Source organism: Nelusetta ayraudi, unplaced genomic scaffold (assembly GCF_046127955.1).
Source record: "Nelusetta ayraudi isolate G7.1 ecotype Tasmania unplaced genomic scaffold, CSIRO-AGI_Nayr_v1 ptg000003l, whole genome shotgun sequence".
In the NCBI taxonomy this organism is placed as follows: domain Eukaryota; kingdom Metazoa; phylum Chordata; class Actinopteri; order Tetraodontiformes; family Monacanthidae; genus Nelusetta; species Nelusetta ayraudi.
In genome coordinates this window covers 648,096-673,057 of record NW_027466053.1, presented here as the reverse complement: position 1 = coordinate 673,057, position 24,962 = coordinate 648,096, and the positions used below count along the sequence as shown (strand labels likewise).

The following is a 24,962-nucleotide window of genomic DNA, read 5'->3' as shown; positions in this document are numbered from 1 at the left end:
GTTAACCTTGTTGATCCGTCCTCAGCACTGACGGATGCCTGCGTAAGGCTAATGAGTGGCGTGGAAATAAAATGATTGTTCACAGTCTTGATCGCTTAATTCTACTCACGCAATTAAAATAAATGGTTGGGGTTATTTCAATTGTAGCCACAAACCTAACCAAGCATAACACTGCGCGTGATTAATTATTGACTTTTGGTTCAAATAATTGTGCAGAAGAAAAGAAAAGACATTTCTAGATGCAGCCAACCAGTCAAAGCTTTAGATTTCTTTAAAGGTACCACCTGGCAAGCGTTTCAGTAGAGTCGTGATTAAATAGCCCAACTCAGCATATTTAGCCCTCTGTTTACAGTCTCCCACAAGAAAAACTCAGTTTTAGTGTCCTGGCTAAAACTGATGCTGATTGTTGGACCTTCCACATGTTTGCAGCAGGACAGAAACATGGTTTCAGGAAGTGCAATAAACAGTCAGCTCCAGCTTTTGGCTCTTGTGGAGACATATTGTTAGAAATATCGGCAAAGCCAATTTTGCACGATGACCGTCGCCGCCTGGCCGCCTGGCCGCCCAGCCTCGAGGACGACCTGGTGAAGAAGCCCAGGACTGCAGCCGTGCTGATGTAAGGCAAACGGCGGTGACAACTCCTCTCCTGTTCCAACAAGGGTCTCGTCTCGTCTCCACTCACTCGGTTGTCACCAGAGGTGTCACCGCCACGCATCCTGGGCTCAGCAGCGGAATGATCTCCCTCCATCCTTTAAGAACTTTTTTATTTCCCTCCCTCAGACCGTCAGAGCCGCTGCTGCCTGATTGTCGCCAGCAGCGACAGTCTGCCGCTGCTGGCACTTCGCCCGTCGCGGTCATCACAAAGCCTTTGTGCGTGCCACATAAAAGGCCATTTGTCAAAGAGAGAGAGAGAGAGAGCGAGGGAAGCGAGGAGGTGGTGGTGGTGGTGGTGGGTGTTGTTGAGCAACTCTACCTGCTGTGCTCTTGTTGGCGGTTGTATCTTCTGGGTTTGTTTGTATGCTCCTCCAGCTCTGGTGGGAAGTTGAGGGCAGCGTCTGCGGCTCGCTGGAGAATTCAAACACGTGACCCCGGCTGACCAAACGTTGTTGATCCCTCTCTCTCTCTCTCTCTCTCTCTCTCTCTTTCTCTCTTGCCCAAAGCTACCACTGTAATGTCTTGCAAATGTTGGTGTCGTTTTGGTCACATTTGTGATGCAAATACTGTGATAAACCGCTTGCTGCTGAAAACACCTGAGGCCTGACTGTACAGCAAGAAGCTTACAGTACTTCCAAAGTTTATAGTGTGCAAAGTGCTGCATTGTTACACCACAGCTTTTTTTTAAAAAAAAAAGTGGAATTAAAGCGTTTGAATGCAGCAGATATTCGTCCAGGGTCTCTGACTGACACGGTTCTCTAGAACCTCCGGGCTTTGATGCTTAATTGTGTTAAATTCCTTTTCCAAAATGTAAATTTTTTGTGCTGGAATTTCACCTCCAGATTTGAGAAACTGGAACAGTACAAAGTTGCCGGGTTTTTTTTTTTTGTAAAGTGAAGAAGAAAAATCAAGAGAAGAAGGAGGCAGAGGACAATGGCAGCCTTCTTCTTCTGCACCGAGGCCAATTTACATAACGCTTTGGACACAAATTAAACAGCGGGCCTCCAAATAGCCATATTATCCTTTGTGTGGCCGCAAACTTCAGCAGGCTCACATTAGCTTACGCACTGAATGGAGTCGGGGCGGCATTGTTGCCGTCTTTGTTTTGGATTGTCATTCAGACATTGTGGGCGGCTGACAGGATGGTGATAGGGTCTTGGCATATCTCCATTAACACAGGGGGCGGAGCTGACCTGCGCTCCGCTCCCATCCCTCGTTTATTGGAGGCCTTCTGCTCCTTCTGTTCTCTCTTGTCTCGAAATAACAAATATCGTAATCAGACACAAACACTCACACATCATTTGTTCAGAAATTTAGCTTCATGTTTTCAAAACTCTTTGAATCAAGTAGCAAATTTTTCTTGACTCGACTTTAAGACTCACACACGTTTTTTTTATGTTTTAAGCCCACTTTCTTGTCTGACTAATCATGTATTGTTATTTGTCTTCTTATCTTCTAGGAGGGGCAAAAAGCACAGCATCATTCTCCGAACGCAGCTCTCCGTCCGAGTGCACGCCTGCATCGGTAGGTAGAAAAATCCACTGAAGTTCTGCATCTTTCTCTTGGTGAGGTGTTAGCATCACCGTTATTTCCCACTGACGGTGATGATGCCGTCACGACCCCCACTGAGAGACGGCCTGGAGTCTTATGAATATGAGCATGTTGTTGAGAAAGACAAAGCAGCTCAGCGCGCTGGCACACAGCGACGAGCCAGAGCTTTTTATGTGTTTGGAGTTTCTATGCGTTCTGTCACTGTGTTTTATTGGGCCTCCTGGTGACTTTGGCTAATGTGATGGAGCTGGCACAACCAGCTGAGTGAAAACACATGCACGCACGCACGCCTATGGCACGTGTGCAGGCAGGAGAACACACACACACACACACACACACACACACACACACACACACACACAGCCTGGCCTTTGATTAATGGGAGGATGCAAACTTTTATTTTCTCTAATTTTCATGTTATTTTTAATCCCTGTTTGGGGCTCCTGTGTCTCTCTGGCAGGAGGTGAAATGATAAATAGGCGATAATTATGTTAGTTGCTAGTTTAATGCACCCCCCCCAACCCAAATGAGAAATGGATGCAGAGAGGCCCTCGTATTTTTCCAGTGAGCTGCTGGCGAGGCTGGCTGAGGGCTCTGTGGTTGTCAGTAGCTGAATGTGCAGAAGCTCATATTCTTCTTACACAACGACACATCAACACATTGTGCCACCAAAGTGTAAAAATAACTCCCAGTTTGGAAAAGCTAATGGGCTGCCAAATGATCCAAATTTCTCTTCTTTTCCAAAAACGGAAGTAAACTAAAACTGAGTCTGGACCTTTTGTTTGTCCGATCGATGATATTTCCAGTGACGCTTCTTGAATTTAGGCAGGCACGAGAGTTTTCCGGTCTCCTGCCGATGGAAAAGTCGGTTGTGTTTGTCGTGAACACAGCGAGTCTTGTCCGCCAGACCGCAGCAAACTGCTTTACCCTCTTTTCCTCTCCTGCTGGTGCTGGGCTCAGCTTAGCGGAGCCTGGGGAGTGGCAGACAGACGTGCTGCCCTTCTCTAAGTGGATGATGACCCTCTTTTTCTCTAAGTTGACAGCCACCTGTTGCCCCTTCTCCAGTCTGTTCACTGACGGCCTGTGTAGATTTTTTTTTTCTCCCCCTCCCCTCCAAGGCAAGGTGGTCACTGTTACTGTAACTCGTCCAGACATTTGAGCCTAATTTTATCTGACTTGGAGGGCTTACCTCGTGGCCTCATGAGTGTAGCGTTACGGCTGATTTTGCTGCCTCCGCACAGGAGGTAATTCCTTAGTCTTTCAGAGACAAATGGCACGGTATTCTTTAGGCCTTAGCCTTGCCCGTCCTGAAGGGATTGGGGGCTTTTCCCTGCTGTCACGTCCCGGACGACCCCAAGAGGAAGTAAATTGCCTCGCTGTTTGTGTTTGTTTGTTTGCTTGCGTGCTCTTTTGTTTTTCGTTAATGAGGGATATTATGCAATGAGGTGAAGCTGAACCCCGAGAGGGAGAGAGGTCAGCACAAAATGTACAGAGGCAAGTGGATGGCCTCAACTCGCCAATTATGTGAACGTGTGTTGATGCTTTCGGGAGAAATGGAGGAGAACACACCTCTTGTCTATCTATCTATCTATCTATCTATCTATCTATCTATCTATCTATCTATGTTTCTAAACTGAGGTTTCTAAACTGACTTTATTAATCTGCTCCAGTCCTCTGCCAGCATCTAGCACATTCTTTGGTTCCACTATGTTTTGCTCGCTCTCGAGGCCTCTGGTGCCTGATTGTCCTCTGCAGATGTTTTGTTTATCTCCGTCGCCGCCACCATGATCATAAGTGATGACATGGTTCCCAGCGGCCATGTAAGGCTGTGTCATTAGACACTTTCTAGCAGTAAACCCATTCAATTTGTTTTAAGTTGTTGTTATGCGGTACGTAATTATGTGTACGTTGTCTATTTTTTTGTTTTTTTTGGGGGGCGGGCTCTTTTTTTCACAGAAAATTTTCCCATCACAGAGCGTCAGCTCTCAGTTCATCCTTCCCTGTGTCATGAACCACAGCGAGGTTTTAATCCCGGCTCCTCTAATCATGGTCGTGAGCGCTGGTGTGCGTATGGCACTCCCCCGACCGTGAAGAAATCACCGCCGCCGAGTTGCTGCAGGAAGGAAAGTGTTCAGACAAAAGAGCAAATAGCTTATTAAAGCGCTTTTAAAACGGCTCCACGTCTGGCGACGTGATTGGTCGTAATCATGACGGGAAGCAATACGGTCTGATTTAAAGGCAGCCGTGCGGCACCGTAGATAGATTTATCTCTGGGTGAAGCCTTATTAGCTTAACCTGATTTACAGCCACTAATGATGACTACCAGTAAAACCTCCTAATGACTCACGTCTACATTTAACGTCGTCTCCGCTGCGAGCCAAAATCAGTGCCCCTTAATGACAAGTGTAATCATCCCATTATTTTGTCTTTGTGCTTGTTACACAAAATTACTCATTCCGCCTTTTCGAGCGAACGTGTTGCAGTGGAAAGGGAACCGGCAGTGGCCATGGTTTCTCTGTTTGTGTTTGTTTGACCAGCACGAGAGCCCGACTTTCAGAAAATAAACCGTCTGCGTGTTAGCGTTTGGCCACAGGCTGTTTATACTGCTGGGCTTGTCATTGTTGTCGGTGTACTAGATGTGGTGGTGAGGGCCCTGCTGATTAAAGCAGTCTCGTGCTTCTTTTAGTGTTTAGTGTCGGTGTGTCTCCAAGCTTCGCCTCCGTGGCCGTAAACACGGCGGCACGAAAAACGACGGCACGAAAAAACGGGCGAAGGACTCTCGGCCGGGGCTGCAAAAGAGAATCATTTCAAATGAGCAAAAACTGCTTTGTAGCTGTAACACTGCTATGTTAAAGTCATAGTTCACTGATTGCTGACCCATTTTCTTTTTTACCGTGGCACCTATGGAGGCTTTGGTTGCATTTTTGAATCTATATAACCACAAATAACCATTTCACAAATAGGGAAAAAAAATAAGAAAAGAATTTCATCCAGTGTCAATACTATAGTATAATACAATTGAAGGCAACACAACCCAAGCCACAACTCAAACATAAAAAAAACGGCATGTCTCCATACAGCTATTGTGATGTTATGCAAGTGTCTGGAAGAGTTGGTATCCAAATTTAAATTTAAATGGTTACTTTTTTCACCCAAGCATCCACGGTCGCCTCCCATTGGAACATTCCATAGCTTCGAGTGGAGCTGTTTTCTTCTGTCAAGCTAGAAAACATCCCAACCTTCCCCGTTCAAACCATCCGTTCAATGGAAGATGTTGATCTCGATTTCTTCTCGAAACGAGTTACTTCCTCTAAATGTGAACATTTTTACGTGTGAGTGCAGCCGGGTTATTTCTCCCGCGCAGCAGGTTCATCTGTCAGCGCACTGATCCCGGCTGAGGGATGACTGATGCGGTCAGAGGTGACACATTCTTATGGGATTAACGGCCCTCTGTTTTACAACCTCTCATAATCCAGACGCAGCGGTCGTGATTCACGGCGACCTCCCTCCACCGTCTTGCTCTCGCTCTCTCCCTCAGCGCCGCAGCTTCATCAGATCCGCTCGCTCAGATCGTCGGCTTGACAAGTGGGGACACGTGTGAGTCGTGAGGACGGAATTTCTCAATTTCTTCTTTTCTTTCTTGTTGTTGTTTTTTTAATTGCTGGTGCTGTGAGTCACTGCATGTGTGTGTGGGATGTCAACACACGGCTATCAGACGACAAGATCACCTGCGGGTGATGGTGGCGGCCCCCGACCGCGGTGCTCATCATTCCCACATGTTCCTGCAGTTTGCACGGAGCCACCTGCAGAGTCGTAACACGCGACACAAGGGAGAAGCTGCGTCAGTCACAGCAACACCGTGCGGTTTTTCTATCGTAAAATCACAGTTTCACGTAAACTTGTAATATTCACTGGCTGGTGTTGGTGGTCTGGTGCAAGATGATTAGATTAGCTTTAGTTGCCTGCCCAGCACCTTCTTGTGAGAACATGCTTTGCCTTCCAGCACCATCAGGAACACATCTTACCTGAACTCCAGCTCACCAGTCTCCTTATTTTCATACCAGCCAAATAAGACAACCGTTCACATGTGTCTGATGAAAAGAAAGATTTAAAATCCATTTAAAACCAAAGACGTCATGAACACAATTGATCTATCGTGGAGGATGTTGCTGACGTGGCGAGAAAGAGAAGAAAAGCTAAACAGGCTTGTTCTCTGTCCTCCTTGTTCGTCTGTATTTGGTTAATGTTTTTATTTCACTGGTTTTCAGTGGAAAACCTGATGGCAGTCAAACTTCCTGACAACATTGAACTACATTTTTGTTCCAATTGGTGGAAAAAGGCATTTATTCTAACCTCCAAGTCACACCGTTTTCCAAATCAATCACTTTTCTTTCAACGTGTCACACAAATCTCTGCAGCGTCGTTGCAGCTTAACCTGAATTTATTTGCGTCCAACTCCGAGACTTACCGTTGCCATTTCCAGAGCGCAGTCCTCCCAATGTTGTTGTAACGGATACATTTGCCGCACGTGTGCCCCACAAGGAAAGACGGAGACGAAGATCACGTTCCTTGATCTCTCATCTCATTGACTTTCTCGCAATGAGGTCTCAAAATAGGATCACAGCCCTTAAACTCTCGCCGTCCAACCCAAACAACATCCTGCCAGGGAGCTGAAATCCGAGGCAGCCGCTGCCGAGTAAAGTGGATCTTTCACATCACAGCTGAAGGCAAAAGTTGATCCTCTGACAGTTTTCCCTGACATCGCTTACCTCACACTCCCTGACTCTCTTTTCATGCACCGTTTGACCGAGAGCCAAAATATTCCCATGTGGAGATAAAAACATAACTGGAATGCCTCATGAACAGAGCAGGATTTTGTGCCCCCCCCCCACCCCCCCACACCTTCATTTTATTGCTCGCATCTAATAAACATTTTGAGTTTTTTGGAAGGATCGTGACTCTTTCTTGGCTCCGTTGGTACATTTGTTCATTTGGATTTGCCCGCGCTGTGCAAGGTTGCAGAATCTTGCCCAGCCATGTGCAAACATTCACACACACACACACACACACACACACACACACACACACACACACACACACACACAGTCACATGCACACGGACACACATACACTAATGCAAAGGCATGCACCTATTAGGAAGCCATCTGTTTTTGGTTGTAAGGCCCCTCAGTGCTACTCATTCAACCACAAAATAGGAGAATACTGGACATCTCAGAGTGGAGCTCTCTGTTCCTCGCTGTGATTAGACAGCAGGAGAGGCTATCAGGAGACACACCAGCTGATTAGCAAACAAAACTTTTATTCCCACGGTTGACCTTCAGCTTGATCAGTGACCTGAACCCTCTGTTTGCGTGCTGATCTTCCTGCACTTGTAAAAAAAAAAAAAAAATCAGCCCAAAACAAGATGATTCGATGGGAACTGGTTCCTCGCTGTGGGCGGCCATTGCAAAACGCAGTTTCTCTAAAGCGACGCGGCAGCACATACAGGGTTTGTGGTGAAAGTGGAGTGTGTCAAGGCGGACAGGTGTTTAACCTCAGCAGCCGCAGATTTTAAACAGCTGAGCACTCGCAGGAAAAGAGTATTTGTTTTCGCCAGAGCCGGCGGTATCGGATGCGTGTGGTGAATTGTTTATCGTATTTTTACCCATGAGGTTCGTGACGGTTGAGGTTGAAGCTCACAGAACAGATTCAGCGCAGAATAACTAAAAAATAATAAAATGAAATAGAAGAAATTGATGCATATTTGATTGAAAAATCCCCATCATAACTGCCTTAGGTGTCTCCTAGAGTTGTATGTGATCCCAAGCCAGATGAAGTATGGAATACCTACAGTGAGCTCCATACCTGTATGCCTGGGAGATTCTCCAGAGGGAAGCATCCATCAGTCAGTGCGCTAATCACCTCAGCTGGCTTTTGCCCGATCTTGATAGTTACCTCAGCTGCTGTGGTCATGTATTCAAATTACGTAATAAAAAAAAATAGCCCACGGGCTCCAATACTTTCTGTTTCTGTCATTAAAACCCAGTGGAAGAGCTTTCAATTTCAGCTTTTATTTGATTTTGAGTTTGTATTTTTCCATCTTGATGAAGTTAACCCCCAAGAAAAGTCAGCAATGTACATTTCGGGACTCAGGCTGTGCTCACTATTTATTTAGTTTGAGATTAATGTGTTGAGTTGTAGCTGTAAGGGCGAAAAAAAAAAATGGAGTGAAGCTTCCTTCTGAAAAAAATAACAACTTTCAAGCACAATTTAGAAACCTCTTGGCTTTTGGCCAAATCGTAGTGTCATGGAATTCCAGCTCACACCCTCCCTCGCACGTCACTCTGGCTTCTTTTCTTCACTCTACCTTTGATGTCAAAGACTTTGGGGGGAAAAGACTCTCCTCTCCTCAAATCAGGCCGCTAGTTCAGGAGAGATGCCGCGGAGAAGCGAAACCGCTTCGTTCATATTTTCTCTGTTTGCCGTTACTGTAACTGTCACTCATTCAGTGTCTTACGGAACGTCGTTGTTATTCCTGCTCGCTCCTTGGATCATGGAGTGTTGCCACAGCTGGCTGGCTTTGAATCATTTACCATTAGTGTTTTACTTTGAAGGAGGATTTATTGGATTTCTGTCACGTTTATGTGTGGAGAATGATTTAGAGCTTTAGCCGACATCAGCTGTAAAAATAAAGATTGACACAACCTCTATGGGCCTGACTGAAGACAAATGCCTTTTTTTTTTTTTTTTGCACAGCTCATTTTGCACAATTTGAACACAGGTGGACTTGCAGTGACGTAAATGCCATTGGCATAAACAACTCTGTTAGATATGCACTTGACCTCCAGTCTAATTTTTATGTGCTCCCTGCACTGTCAGCCAGTTCTCCACTTTTTGACCTTGCATCTTCCCACGACTGGTGGCTGAAGTTGCGACATGGTCAGCTTGGATTCTGATTTATCAGGCAAACAAAAGCTGTTTCATTTCATGGTGTCTCCGACACATGGACAACCTCTCCGTATCTCCCCCACGTGATTCCACTCTGGGCTTCTTCGGCGGACACCTGTGGCTTTTCACGTCTCAAATTGTGCTCTTGGTATCTGGTTGTGGTCCAGCAAAACGTCACGTTCATCGCGCACCGTTTATCAAAGAGTGTTGGGAGCTTTTTGTGCGGATCTGTTTGTGACTGATGGCTGTCTGCTTGCCTTTAGCGGCAGTTTAACTCGCCTGAGGGAGAGCCACGACGCACAGCTGTAGGGTCAATACACATGGTGCTGATCTTACTACGATCCATTGTAAATATTATCAAGGCCTTGTTGGGTCTCTATTTTCATAACCTTTTTGGTGTGTTCAAGGCCATCGGACAAGTGTAGTGTTTTTCTAGAGCTGATACAAGTCCAGGGTCAGTTTAAGAATAGAAGTCTTCACTGGTACAGAAAAATCCAGATCAGGAGTGGAAACAAATAGACACGGAAATGTGCCACCTGGACAGCAGGATTAGAGGATTTCGGAACAAGGACAAATTAAAACGTCTTCATCTTAATGTTAAAATCGTAATGTTTGCCTTCTTGTGTGTGTGTATATGTGTACATGTGCTCAGGCTTCCTGTTCACGTCTTTCCCCACCCGCTTACAGCTAATCCACTTTTCATCATACAGAGAAAGTGGTGCATAGCAAAGACAATTTGTTGGTTCCACTGCTAGTCGGTCAGCAAACATCAAAATACTACTAGCAACTATTATGATTGTTTTTAAAATATAATAATGAATGTCAGTTGTTTATTTTAGCATTGCTAACTTGCTATCATCACCCAGCCTGACCTCTGCTCTCTGGAACCCTGACCCTTAACCTCACTTCTATATATCCACTCAATCATCTAATGCCACCTTGCCTTGCTTCTTTGTGTTTGCTCGTGTGTTCACATAATAGCAATAATGCCAAATTAAATCAATCAGTATTTACCATCAGTGTCAGTAAAATAGAACATGTCCTATATTAATACTTTCTTTTGGGGTACACTTGAGTATTCATCAAGTCTGAGCATCAAACCTGGCTTGGTTCAAATTGAACTTTGCAATAAGTGGATCTGTAGCTGTAGTCCTGGTTCAGGTCTTGAGACATTTGTGTGAAATATGTTTTGACAATGACCTACAATAAAACGAATATTCCATTTTCATTCAGTCTGCCCTCACAAGGAACAACTCGAAGAAGTATGTGAATCAGTGAAAAGAAACGCTTGCTCTCTGTTTTCCGCAAAATTAAGTCATTTCCAAGTATTGGAACTGATGCGATCGCTCTGGCAGCCTTTAAAATTCAGACTCCTGCTGAAGCTGTAATGACTCAATCTGCTCAGCATCACTCTAGACATTCTTGAATCGGAGAGTGCGGCTGAAATAATGTGATCAAGCACCAGGAGAATCTCCTCTCTCAGCCCACCCATGGCTCTTAAGGGGGCCACTCAAAAGTGGCCCGAGCAGAGAATGATTGGACAAACCTTTGTTGTTCTTCCAAGCTGAAGAGCAGAGCCATGCATTGGATGCAGAAAACAAAACTGGAGAGGCCCAAAGGCCTCGGGTGAGCGGCAACCGAGGAGCTCCTCAATCAGGTCAGGCATGCTCTGTCTGGATCCAGGAGCATTCACCGTGTCCTCCTGGAGCCCAGCACAAAAGGGACGATCTCGCAGCTGCACGGCACTAATGCACAAATGCATCAGTAGATGTTTGCAAGTCGAGAATGTTGTTGGTAAATGCTGTCAACACGTTGTCAGATTTGCGGGGAAAAATTAGGAGGCTCAGCGTGAATTCTATTTGCGCGACTCAGACTGGTCTTTAGTCGGTGGTGAGAGTAAAAGAAACACAGTCTGCTTTTACTTACAACAAGGAACGAAAACTCTTTCGGTATAAACCAAAGTAATGATTCCTGAGGAAGTTGGAAGGAAAAAGCAGGCCATGTTTACATCAGTGTTGCGGTTAAAACTGTGTAAAGTTAAATCTCGTCTGTCAATGAACATGTTCATGCGCATCCATTCAAATATGTCGTGCGATGGGGGTTTTTTTGTTTCCCACTGTGGTCGCTTCAGGATCGTGGAACACGCAAAGAGCTAAAATGTTTTTTGCCGGGACGTCTTGTTTATGAGATAAAAAGGCCGCATCTAAGCCTCTAATCTCGGCGTTTAGAAATGTGAAAATGTTTGACTCTCTCCCTGTGTCTGGACCTCAGAACTCAATGACATCAGTGGCTGTTCTCTCCGCTCCTTCGGTAATGAATGCCTTTTGTATTAGCGAGGTTCAGCACAAAGCAAAGAGAGGCCGTATTGGGTTTCATTCAGAATTTGCTCTTCTCACAACACACAAGCACACACACACACACACACACACACACACACACACACACACACACACACACACACACACACACACACGCACACACGCTTACATACAAGAGGTGGACACTATATAGAAACATCTGTTGTTGTAATAGATCTCCTTTTTTATATGAAGTTTTTTTTTTTGGTTGGATTTTATTTTTGCACGCAGGGGTCGGAGGTACGAACCGGATGGGACCTTTAAATATGAGGCGGCCTAATGCACCGCTGCACCTACATACTGAATCTTTATTCAACAGCGTTCTGACACTGTGTCAACAAAAATCACGCCAAAGTTTTTCTAAAGTCGTATCACATTGCAGCGTGTCCCCCAGGCTGGCTGCTTTTGGGGGGGTGCAGATGGCTCACAGGGGAATTGTCCCTGCCAGTGTGAACTGAAGCCATGGAAGGGTTGTAAAATGAGGCTGGCATACGGTCGGATGGCGTGCGCTTATTAAACGTGAACCTTTGCAGTCACCAGTTTTGCTGTACGGGACTGAAAGGCTACTCCCTGAAACCAGTGACATCGGATTGGCTTGATCGCCGCTGAATGAGAGAACATTGAATAGAAAGTACTATTGTAAATAATCACGGACTGATCAGTGGAGTTTTTCCTCAGTGCTAGAGTGGCAGTGGTAGCATTGGGACCGCGGCTACCGCTACTGCTAGCAACCGGGCTTCTGACCAGCGGAAAGGCAACGGCAAGAAATCCCCCAAGTGAAACTGGAAAGTCTGGTCCCACTGCTGCGATAAAGGCAGAGTAAACACCTGGTTGTATTTAGAAGTGGGCTGGTCATGTTACCTACTGATCTGGGAGAATGTCAAGTCCCTGTAGAACACGGCGAAACGCACACCGACGCGGACGCAGGCACAAGCGCAGGGGCGTTTTCTTCCCCGTGAACACCTCTCATTTCATTCCTTCGCCTCAGTTTCTATTTGTCATTACTCCGCTGCAGTTGTACCGCTACCAGAACAATATCTAATGTCAGTGACTGACTGACTTCCTTGTGCCATGAACCTTGTGATTTATTTCTTTTTTTAATCATTCCCAGTGGCACCAATTATGAGAGCCAGGAGAGGAAAACCATTTCTCACTGTAATGTGTTTTCTGTCGACCTCGTTCTCTAGTTTTTGATGTGTTCATTGCACTGCGTGTTGGACCAAAGAAGTATTTGGTTTAGGACATGTCTTTCATTTCTGTTAGACTGCTTTGAATAATAATTAGTTCAGTGGCAGTTGCCGAACTCAAAAGGTAACAATTTGTAAAGTTGTTGAAACTGACAGTTTGAGTGTCTGATAAATGCACAGCAGATATTACCTGAAGCCTGACATTCGATAATAGCCATTCATTTTTTATTTGATATATTTTGATACATTTTGTTTAACTTGATAGTTGGCCCTGGTACAGTTTTACGACAGATGTTTCTCATTAATCCCAACAGTCTCTGTAATAAAAGGTGGTGGTGGTGGTGGTGGGGGTCACCTTCTCATTCATAGGTGTTTTTTTCCCCAACATAGGATTGCATTTGCCAGAATCTAGCGGTTTATCACTCGTCTTTACTCAAGGGCTCATGATTCAATTTATTACAACTTATTGAAATATTGTAAACAAAGCGATTGTTTCGCCGGCGCACGTCCACCGTGTTTACACTTGAGAAAGGTGCTTACTTTTAGCTGTCACACTTGATTTGTCTGGCTGACGGGCGAAAAGTCAGATGTCTCCCGCCGGACCGGACCGAATGTTATCGAACTGACACGGCTTTAAACACGGCACAGAACCAAGAGCTGGCGGCCGTTGCTTGCGTGCAGTACGCATGACTGGGGGTAGATACAGTGTTTCTGGGGGTCCGTACGGTGTCAGAAAACATCCCATAGTGACGATCTGGTTCATGATAGACCAATGTGCGTATTTTGGCGCGATCGATTGCTGAAATCCTTTATTGTAGTTTTATATGTCATCATGTGCCATATTCAGGCCCGTATCCTCGTCTAAAAATAACACAACATTTTGTTTATAGAGCGTTTTTCCAAATTCTCACTTTACAGAAATAAGGTTTGAACATATCAGAATTAGATTTATATAGAAAGAATACTTACAAACAAATAAATCAAATGTGGTTTAGAGTCAAATAAATGTAAACAAGGTGGCTCATATTAAAGCTGCTTGTTAAAAACCGCTTTGGATTCACACTTGACGGTGACGGCGGTAATCGTGGCTGGCGGCAGATCCGTGGCCGTTTTGTGCTGTTGATGGAAAGGTGCGTGTCGGCGTGTCTGTCCATCCGTCCGCCCGTCCTGGCTTAAGGGTATTTGCTCCGTCTCGCTGAGTATTTATTAAGACAGTTTTAACAGAAGCCTGGTGGGACCACTCGGTGCACACACCTGTTCTCTGACAACTGTCTGCGGCGCCGTGTCCCGACGAGACCTGGCGGCGGCAGGAAGGAAAGGAGGCCAGACTGCACACACACACACACACACACACACACACACACACACACACACACACACACACACATCACAACCAGATAGCTGCAAACCCGGCGGTATGTGCGAAAAAATGAAATCCTTTATGTTCCTCAGATTTTAACAGCCAGTTGCGCTACTTTAGCTCTTTAGCTCACACAGTTTGCACTGCGTGGTAGGTAGAGCACATTCGGGGGTGCTTGAGGACAACACACACACACACACACACACACACACACACACACACACACACACACACACATTGTGTTCTGCGTTTGGATCGGGCCAAAACCCTTTATTAGATTTCTTTAACTAATTCAAACCTCGTCTGGTCTTTGTGCAAAACATCCTGAATTCTTCCTTCTAAGAATAAATGGAATATTTTTTTTATTTTCTTTTTGCCTTATTTGTTTTGATGGAACATTCTCAGACATTAGCCACGTTACCTCCGTGTCTTTAGCTGTCGAACCGCTCAGCTTTGCTCAGCAGCTGAATGCAAACCGGGTTCCAAGAATTTTTACGCACTTTATTTAAGTAAAACAAGACTGTGACCCCTGAGTCCCAGGAGTCAGCTGGTGCAGGCTGCAGAATCTCCTAAGGAGACCTGCATGCTGACATGTGTTGCTATTTGAGACCTTTGTGTTGCAGTGGTCGGTGTGCAACCTCAACCTGCCAGTCAGTGGCATACGGACGCTGTTGTCTTCACTGGGTCTCGTGCGGTTCAAAGCTGTTGACACAATCTTTGTAATGAGATATTGGTAACATCACCGCCTATATGTTATGAAAGTTTTACAACTGGCTACCATCAACATTTTTTTTTTACTTACTGTAGGTGACCATTTGATTCTCATAACAAAACTCCACGAGATGATGTTTTTCCCAAAAGACATTTGCGTTGGGGAAAAGAAGACGCGTGAAAGGGGCCTGTATCCCGTTTCAGATCTTCTCAGGGATGTCTTACACGAGAGACGCGGCACGTTGTTTGGGTTTCCTTGACATGCTAGTGGTAGATCTCCTACTTCTGACAGCAGAGAGCCGGGGTCAACTGGGGTTAACCCGGACTAACCCTGTGGGCCACCTGGAGTCCCCCCGCTGCACGGCTCACCGGGATTATCCCACACCCTCCTCCAGTCGATGCTGCGCACATTAAGAGCCACTGAGGTCATCCCCTGTCCCCCTCTTTGCGTGGCCCCGACCGTCTATGACACCCGCGGCCCACGACGCTGATGCTGTAAACGCTGCGAGATGAAAGCAACAGTGTGGCAACAGGCTTGCGTGACCTCTATAGTTGGGACTTGGGAGCCGTTTGCACCCCTTTATGTTTGGGTCGGTGCTCGAGGGAAGCTCCGGGACCCCGGGGTCAGCCGGCGGGGGCGGGCTGAGATGACCGAGGACCCACCTCCTGTCACCATCACATGATTTATGGAGCGGAGAGACAATTGCAGGTCCTGTAAGCTGCGCGGGGTTCTGATGCTGTTGTAGCACTCCTGCCTTCTCTCCTTTCTGAAGCCATATTTGGAGCTAAAATAATTTAAAGAGGCCATATTGTGAAAGAAAATACTGCTCTCAATGATTTCTTACAGTAATCTGTCTCTAAACTGTCGGTGAACTCTCAGAGATGAACAACTATCTGTGAACATCTGCTTCTTTCATATGTCAGATGACCGTGCTAAAACACTCATTGCATGAAGTAATGCAAATCAGCCCTTTGTGATGTCACATAAGGTGTTGATATCGATGGGATGACTCTCCCTGGTTCGTGACACAGGCTATTGAAAGCTCAAGCCAGTGTTTTTGCAGGAGGCTGTAAACAGAGAGCTGAACAGACTCTTCCAAAGTCTTTGGATAATGAATCTTCAGACGCTGCTCCGCTGGAGTCGTGGCTGAAAAATAAAGACCAGAAAATGGGGAACAATGTGGGACCTTTGAAACAGCTGTTTGGCCAGAGTTGCCTTCACTTCAGTCCAAGACATTACCTTTTGGACGCAGTGTAGGTACCTCCTCCAACCACAGTCTGTTTTGGTAAGGGTGATGTTTGGCAAACGGTAAAACTTTCAATTATGCCTCTGCCGAGTGAGCTTCACTAATGTTAAATCTTGTATATTTATTCTTGTGCGGAAAGTTAGCGAATAGGGGGAACTGGTATTTAATTCCCACTCTGGGACGTTCTCGCGTTGGTCAGAGTTTTTACGGCTCAGTTTTGCGCGGGTGCGACGTCCCCCGGCTTCTCCGTTCGCTGACGCCTCGCACCCCCTTCTCTGAAGGAGGAAATATGGTTTGAAGGGGGAGGAGGTGCAGGGGACTCAGAAGAATGTTCCCCTGCTCAGACGTCATGCGGTGTATGAGTGAGCACATTTCAGGCCAGGCTTTCCAGCCGCTCTCCGTCAAGCATCTCTTGGAAACTTCAGTTCGATTTTGAATTGAAAGAAAGGGATTTGCAAGAGATGTATGTTGTCGTAGGACAACTGGTAAGCAACTGGTCAACTAGTTCAACCTGAATGCATCTCGTGTATTTTTGGAATTGTTGACTTCAAGCAGGCAATCGACATGCTGTCAACAGCTTTGTCCCCTGAGTTAATTGAGATGAACCCTGTTGGATCCGCTGATGACTTCCCTGCAACTCTTTGATGGCGAAGCCGTCGCTGCAGGTCGGCGCAGTCGCTCTCGATGGCAGCGGCTCTTTTCTGCCCATCTCCCATCAGACCGGCTGCCTCAGCAGGGCCTCCGCCTGTCCGTGAGTGGAAACCTTTGGCGCGTGTTATCTTTGGAAAGTGTCGAGTCTACAGAAAGCGTGCGAGCGTCGGAGTCCAGTGTCAGCGGAGACGTCCCATTGGCCGCCGGGGCAGAGACGGAGCCATTGTGCTGCGGACAAATCGATAAAAGTGTAAAAAGCAGCAGAGAGGGAAACACTCTCCTTCCTTCCTTCCTGTTTATTTCTTGTACGTTTAGCAAAAGGATGAGAATCTTCATCCTACACTGCAACGACCCAAAGTCAGTCATTGCTCTTCTTGTTTTTTTTTTTGTTTTTTTTTAGAGTTCCCATGTCCTTTGGTGAAGAGGGCCTCATCTACTTAATGCAGGAATCCATCTCATTCTGCCTGCTGGAGATTTTTCTCATCATAATGAAAAACAAGAAAAGGGCCAGCAGGAGATGAGGCGTCGTGCGTGTTGCGGCCGAGCGTGACAAATTAGCGCCCTCCAGTTGCACCCAACGTCCTTGGGTGCTTGTCTCGTCAAAACAGCACGGCCGTTTCCTGCCTTGGCAAGCAGAAGGCGCTGGTATAATAGAACATTCATGAGACGGCGAGGCACGAGAGGTTTCACATCTCGTCTGCACTTTTCCTCTCGTCTGCAGTTCGGCCCCACAACTGGACGGTTTGATGCTTTTTTTCTTCTTGCGGAGAACCTTCCTGCCTTCCTGCATTAACTTCTCCAAGCTTGTCGTCCGTCGGGTGCCAACTTCTTTCGTCCTGGCGCCACAGATATGAGCGTTTGCACTCAATACTAAGGTTAAAGCTTTCCCATTGCAGTGTAAGGTGAAGTCGTACCCTCCCATTTCACAGCAAAGGATGTTCCTTCAAACTGCTTGCTTTGGTAAATCAAAGTATTGACCTCCATATGTGTTCATTGACCTCTTTCCCCCGCAAGTGATTTTCTCATAGCACCGTCTGTGTGAAGCTTTATCCGCCCGTCATCCGTATCATCAGCCGACCAGATGCTCCGCATCACCTGATGTGCTTGCGCGACCCAAAATAAACCATCAGCTGCACTGGCGACGCGGCCGCTACCGTCAGCGAAATGAAAGAGTGGCCTGATTATCAACACAGGGGGGGGTTTGTCATTTGTTGTTCGCCTTTTAAAGAAGAGTGGAGCGTCGGCGGCCGTGCCTGCAACGCCGTGTGCCGCCTGTGTCAAACACTGTATTTTTATCCTTTGGGTTTTGCATGTGCCTGCGTTTATATTTAGCGTGTGCCTCCGTCTGTTTTAGCTTGTCGGCTCGCAAACTTATCAGCAGCGGTCCAAAGAAGCCTGTGCTAATTTATTTTTTGATCTAACCTACATATATTCTGGGTGTTGACAGGTCTCCCTTTCCTCTCGCATACGTACAGCATGACTAAGCCCTATCAGCTCTCCGAGGCTGATTAGTTTTTAGCATGCGCTATATTTAATGCCGACCAATAACGGGGCCTGCTGGTGTCACACAGACCCCATCCGGAGACAATATTAAACGTTTCCACATTCGGGCTGCGTCCTCGTGCCCTTGCGATTAAACTTTTAAGCCGAAACGTTCCCTTGCTGTCTGGGTTACGTAACTCGCGTTTGTCCTTCACTCTTATGACGGCGTTTGGAAAAAGTTGCTTACGCTGCTGTTTCTGTTCTGAGCGAGGGACGGCTTCTCAGGATGTGCAGCATGGCAGCGTTCCACTAGCACTTAAATTGTGACAGGCGAGTTGGGGGAACGTAGGTTCAGGGCTCCGTGGGACTTTGGAGGAATTTTAGGCATTCTGAGTTCAGACCCGGAGAATGAAAGAACCACGACACCTGCCTTTAGATTTATATAATGTTTTTAGCACGAGTGCTGTTCTGTGCAGTGCCAAACAGAGACAGAAATGTGACCTTTGTGTGGCAGCACTTCTGCTTTTCTACCACACAGCTAAATGATGAAGCTGAATGATGAAGGTGTAGCAGAGAGCACTCTTTAAGTACATGGGGGCTTTGCCACGCCATAACATGCTGAGGAGGCCATGCATCAAAAGGTGAGGCTGCTCCTCTCAGGCCTTACTCAAACCAGGCCAGCTGTTCTATGCTCAACATACCTCCTCATAGCAGTGCCAGAGCACTTTGACCTTCCATGAAATCGTTATCGTGCCACACACTCAATCCTTGATTATTTCTGCAAAATGTTGCCTGTGTGAGGTTGCAGCTCAGTTGACTTTGTTTGCCTGTTGACTTATTTTGTCCATTGTTCTCTGCCATTGTTAAATGATGCCAGAGGGGAAGCGTCTTCTTGTTTTACACCTCATGGAGGCGCTCATTATAGTCAAAGAAACTCAATTTTTGTGGGTCAAAGGCGCGTGGGCACTGGAGGGATAGGGTGCATTTCGCTTTTAAAGGTCTTGTTCGGAAGCTGAAATTTCGCACCGTTTCTTGGTGTCTTGGGATACTGTGGGAAAAGAGTCCACATACGCCCAAACCTCCAATGAATGCTGCAGGAAGAAGCAAAGATAAAAAAATGTATTTTAAAATAGATTCCAAATGGCTTTGACTAAAGGATTAGTGAATATCCAGTCAATTTGTAGGGCAGCAGGGAGACAAATTACCCTGTCACAAATTCCTCCGGTGGTGTCTGAGGTTTGGTCTGTGATGGACGGATGTTGAATGCTGAGATGACGTCCGGCACCCCCGCATTTCGCTCCAGGGATAAACCAAAGCAACAGCACAAAAATATGGGTCAGCTGAATCAGATGATAATGAGTCCCATGGCTTCCAGTATCATAAGGAACTCTTTCTCTTGTTCTAGTCACATGAACAGCTGTTTGGAACACTTAGTGGTATCCAGGGGGGAGAAAAAGAAATAGGCTTCAACAAAGGTCTCACACCCAGTGTTGGAAAATAAGATTACATTTCTGATACATAAGCATGAATCAGGTCCAGGATTTAATCACCTTAAAATGAAGCGAGTGGTTGTGTGTTGGCAGACAGGTGGAAAGATTCATGAGGCCTGTTTTGGCCTTCAGCTCAGCGTCACAACCTATCAACACATGTGAATTTCTACATCTGTTTGCTTTGCTCCCAGTAGGTTCTGGAGGTTTTCAGGACTCTGGCTTGTATGAGATCTTCATGCTATTGTTTGGTGGTGGTTGTTGTTGTTGTTGTTGTTTCAATTTTACCTTTTCAGTGTGATTGCTTTCCTGGGTTGACATTTTTTATTATTTTCACCAGGTCGAGGTCATGTTTTTCCTCTTTATCACTCCTATACAGTAAAGTTTCACTTTTCATTGCCATAGCCTCTGTATTTTTGGCAGTTTACCAAGCTTTAAGGAAGAGGGTGTAGAGTCACTATATTACCAACACTGTCAGTCTTTAAAAAAAAAAGAAGAAAGAAATCGCCTCAGGTTTGGCTCCATTCAAATAATGTTGTGCAGGTGGCATGATTGTACTTACTTTGATTAACTGTTGTTAATTTGATGTCTCGGTTGCCAGACTTTGCCTTGAAAAATGGCCAATTGCTGACGTTTGTTAACTGATTCCAGACTCATTGCTGTTTATTTAAAGATAAATAATCCGTTACCTCTCAAAGCTTTATTAAGAATGGCTTTTAAACTGGCAGGAGTGGGAGCGAGTGTGAAAATTTAGAGTTGGCTTGTTGCAGCTGACGTTTTTCCTCAGGGAGCAAATACTGTATATGGGTCACACAAATGGGGAAACTCCTTGTTGGTGTAATGTGGGTGTATTTCAGTGGTGTCCCCAGCAGAAAAGGGGAGAGGAATACAGAACATTTCATCAAAATTCCTTCAGAGGACACACATGCAGCTCAACTTTTAAGCATGGGAAAGTCTTTTGATTGGAGATCTTTCATTTTTTCATCAACTGTGTTGTGTATTTTTAATTAGTCAAAGTGTCCATGATGTTTTACTGCACCTCATTTCAACAAAAAAGTAGGATATAGTCCAACACCTCTCTCTAAGTCTATCATCACGACATGGTTACTGATATTTTTCCTAAATGATGTCACAAAGGGCTCGGGCATGTCTTGATACATCATGGTAGTGACAGCATCCTCAGCCAGAATTTTTTTTTCCCCCATCTCCTGACACCACTCCATGGCTCCATGGTTTCCCTGTTTTCACCCACTTCCATCTGAACTTGCAGATGGCCGAACCAAGCATTGTTTTAACAATGCTTTTTTTTTTTTTCAGAAGGCTGTGTAAACAGATGGCTAAATTTGCAGTTTTCTGTTGATGAGCAGTGGAACAATTAATCATGCAGAGCTGGTCACCTGGATTAAAAAAGAAACCTAAAAGAATGTGTGTCATGCAGGGCTTTTGAATAATCTGTGGAATACATTCTGATAATTAACGTTCCGGCGCTGCAGTGCATTCGCTAAAAAGTTCTACCCCCCAGTACCAGTAAACAGAGAAGAAGGAAGCTGGGGAGGTATTTACCTGCTCCAACTCTCTGCTTGGCAGTTTGGGTAAACACTGAGGAACTCAGTCTGGCCTCAATGTCAAACACACTGACATGGATCACCTCAAACTCAAGTGAGCACTTCCAGCCCAGTCTGTCACTCCCACCCAAACTCCTCTAGTCTAGATAGTGAAAAAATAAAAGAAAGAAACTAAAAATGCCACAGAGCAGCGCGCACTACTGTCACTTTATTATTTCTGCTTCATGCTGCATTCATATTTTCCATATTTTTGTTTGCTTAAGACCAAGAAATCTTACCATAGGTCTCCCAGTAACCGTTGAGGGTTTTCTGCCTGCTGTGATTGTCCAGACTTTGGCTGGCAGAGTGAACCAGACTCGCAGCTGTCAGACACACACACACACACACACATCACACGCAGGCCGACTTCACATTTCTGCTCCTCGCTCCCCACTGATGTGGCCACGTCAGCCCCGAGACAAATGGGCCCGGGCATGGCAGACATTAAGACTGGCTAAAAACAACATGCTAAGTACAGATCAGCTCTCCCGCAATGCAAACACAAAGTGTTCACTCTTCTGCAATTATCTGCATTTTGACATGAGCGGCAGGGGAGACAGTTTTCTTTATAGTCCCGTAAATGGTTGTTTGAGAGGAAGTAGAAGATGCGGGGAGCGTTTTGTGACTGTGTTAGCACCGGGAAGTACGAGGAAATAATGTGATCTGTGTTGGGGTTTAGACATGGGGATGTGGTTGCTTTTTAAATGCACAGCATGCAACACACACAACGGGAATAGGAGGGACACATGCAGGGTAGTCATTCTTTTCACCTCGAGCTGAGCGGGATGAGAATCTTATGGAGTCATCTCCAATTCCAGGCCAAGTTTTTTGAGTGTAGAAAAGAAAAAAATATTGTCCCAGTTTAAGTATCTAGAGAAACGTCCACTTGCAAAACTACAAAATTGACAAAATTAAACATTATTTGTGTTTTAATACCTGGTCTGCTTAATAAAAACCATTTCAACTTGTGTCACTGTGTTGTTGAAGAGCTCAGAATCACTCGGATGAGATTGGTAAGAAATGACTGGTGGTGTTGGTGGTGTTGGGGGATCTCCATGGTCCCCATGCTGATCTTCAAACAGTGTATTTTTCCTCGAAGACACAATTAGCTCTTGATGAGGCAGCCCCGGCTCAAAGAGGTGTCGATATCAGAGGGTCAAAGGTCGCTTCTTGAAGCAGGAAGGCTACTGGCAAGGACCTGTTTCTCTAATGGGAAAACATCACCATCCTGTTTTCCTGTCCTATGAGCTTAGTCTAATCAGAAACAGATGCTTAGGATGTAATTAGTTAATGGTTTTTACATTTTGACACATTTGCTTTACTGTATCGGGAGTTCATCACAATCAAGTTGCACCACGTGCTGTCAAAATTATCTTTACACAGACCGAAAGACTGAAAAAACAGAAATGTATTAAGTACAAGAGCAACGTAATGATCCTACTTAACCCGCTGTTTACGGTTGTTTGCAAAAATGCTTAGTTTTAGCTGCCTGCCGATACTGTCGCTTGCCTTCTTCATAGACAAGTTGACCATAATTTCTGCGGGTTTACTGACCGCTCTAGTTGAAGAGCACTGATATGTGAATTAATGGGAATTTTGTTGCGCACAATTCTGAAGAAAAGCCCCTTGACTTGAAGGTGGTTGGAAGGAGGAATTGTTTTAATGCACTAAAGTCATCACACTGCCTCTCCTTCCTGTCATGGAAAATTAGAGTGATAACAGAAAGCCCTCCGTAATCAAACATATCAACAACAGTCCACTTGAAGGAGGCCGAATAAAATAGCGCAGCCATTACTCTGACACTGTAAACAAACACATCTGCTTCCCCCTCTGGATGCCATTAGGATTGTTTCAATATTTGTTTTAGTCATTGAATGAAATGTTTTCTTTTTTCCTCTCGGCGCTCCAGTCGTATGCAAATCATAGCGTTCATTCACAAGCCGCCATTGTTCTCGGGCAAAACGCTTTCAAAGTCTGCAAAATGAATGGTATATTGTGCCATGCTTATTTAACCTCTGTTTCTCTTTCATCGTGTAATATTTAAGAATGCGCAGAGCTTATAGTTATGTTGTCCCTGGGTTGGACCGTGATACTTCCCATGGAGTGCAAAGGACATTTTGAGGTCTTTATGGAATCCAGCTGGCCGGGTACAGCATTTCGACTTCTATTTGAATTAGATGAGAGCCAAGCACAGTTCAGTCAGTGAACGACAAGATCCTTCAGAACAGTCAAGATATTAAAGGGGACATGAACACACTGGTACTGAGGAAACACAGGCTAGTTTCCAAATCGCATAGTTCCAATAATAAACATCAATACAGTATCTATCTATCTATCTATCTATCTATCTATCTATCTATCTATCTATCTATCCATCCATCCATCCACTGTGTGATGTGCAGTAATCACCTATATAGTAGTGCAGTGTGTTAACTAGCTAAGGTTTGGGTTAGCTAAGGTTGCTAATCGTTATAATAGCTTTTGGATTGTTTTAGTGTGCAAATGGCATTTTCACATGCTTCTCAGTCTGCTCGCATTGGACATTTGCGCATTTGGAAAGGAAGAATGCGACTTGAAGGACGCCACCAGGGACCGTGTTGTTGTTTTCCTTCCAGTATCTCCACACTATCTGCTGACACTTGCTTCTTGAGAACTCTTCTACCATAAATCTCAGTTTGAATCTACTGAACGGTGAAATCTGAGACCAATCGGCGAAACTACACTTTTCATTGTAAACACACACAAATTCCCATCCAGACTGCACCCATTGTCTGTGTGTTCTGTAAATTCTTTCAACACTGCTCTGGAGGTGTGGCGAAATTTCCCTGCTCCTTCAGCCAACTCCTGGTGTGCATTGTCAAAATGCAGTGCACAACAGTGTAATGACAAGATGCTGCCCACTAAATGTGGGTCAAACCTGGGATTGTGTAAAATGCATAAAGAATAGATCTGCATTCCTGCAATACATGGCATTCTTAGGGTCGGACATGGTTCCTTTATGACAGTATTTATGTGTAAGTACACATGGTAGCATTTAACATGTGGATTTCAATGGCATCTTTTTTTTGTTTGTTTGTTTTGTAACACACTGAGGTGCTGGTGTGTTCATGTACTCAACTGCATGACTCCGGCCTGCAGCCTAAACATTACCAGGTGTGCTTGGGGAGGTTTTGGTGAGACTGGCACAGGATCTGGGCAGGGTGGAGTCAGACACGGTGTGAAATAGGGGTGAAAAAAGGCTGCATGAAGTGAAAACATCAAACAGCCCCAATTAGGGACCGGAGTGTTAGGCTGAAGTGTCTGAACTTGTTATGGTGTGATCGTGCAGTGCCTCAGAACCCACAACTCTCCACCCCCAAAAACACCTTCACATTAAAGCATTTTTTCTTTGCCTTTTTCGGAGGAAGAGTGGCCTTAAACAAAAAATAGGTAGGCCAATGGCTCGAGTAAGACATTATTATTTTCAAAATTAGCTCTTAAATCTGTCAGATTTTTATGGCCAGCCAATGTCCAATCAAAATGAAAGAAACATGAGGTGAGCTGGAAGATTTAAACCCCAAAGTGGTGTGTGCTACAAGCCCAGTGGGGCAAAGAAAATGAAACCCATTTCCCCATCTATGAAGCCCTGTGTTTTGAAAGGAATCAGGGCTGCACCCTGCAGCACAGTCAACCTCATGCAAACCATACAGCTAAGGTATGTGTGGTCATGCGCCCAGTCCAAGG

At 45.3% G+C, this 24,962-nt stretch overlaps 1 protein-coding gene across 5 annotated transcripts in view; it reads left to right on the top strand.

Annotated features, from left to right (window-relative positions):
• fhod3b (formin homology 2 domain containing 3b) overlaps positions 1 to 24,962 on the top strand; it is an 81,454-nt gene that overhangs the window by 11,539 nt on the left and 44,953 nt on the right. For all 5 annotated transcript variants that reach the window (XM_076027126.1, XM_076027112.1, XM_076027128.1 and 2 more), the window contains exon 3: positions 2,114 to 2,178. In XM_076027126.1, the coding sequence (XP_075883241.1) occupies positions 2,114 to 2,178 (65 nt within the window). The remainder of the gene's footprint in view (positions 1 to 2,113; positions 2,179 to 24,962) is intronic.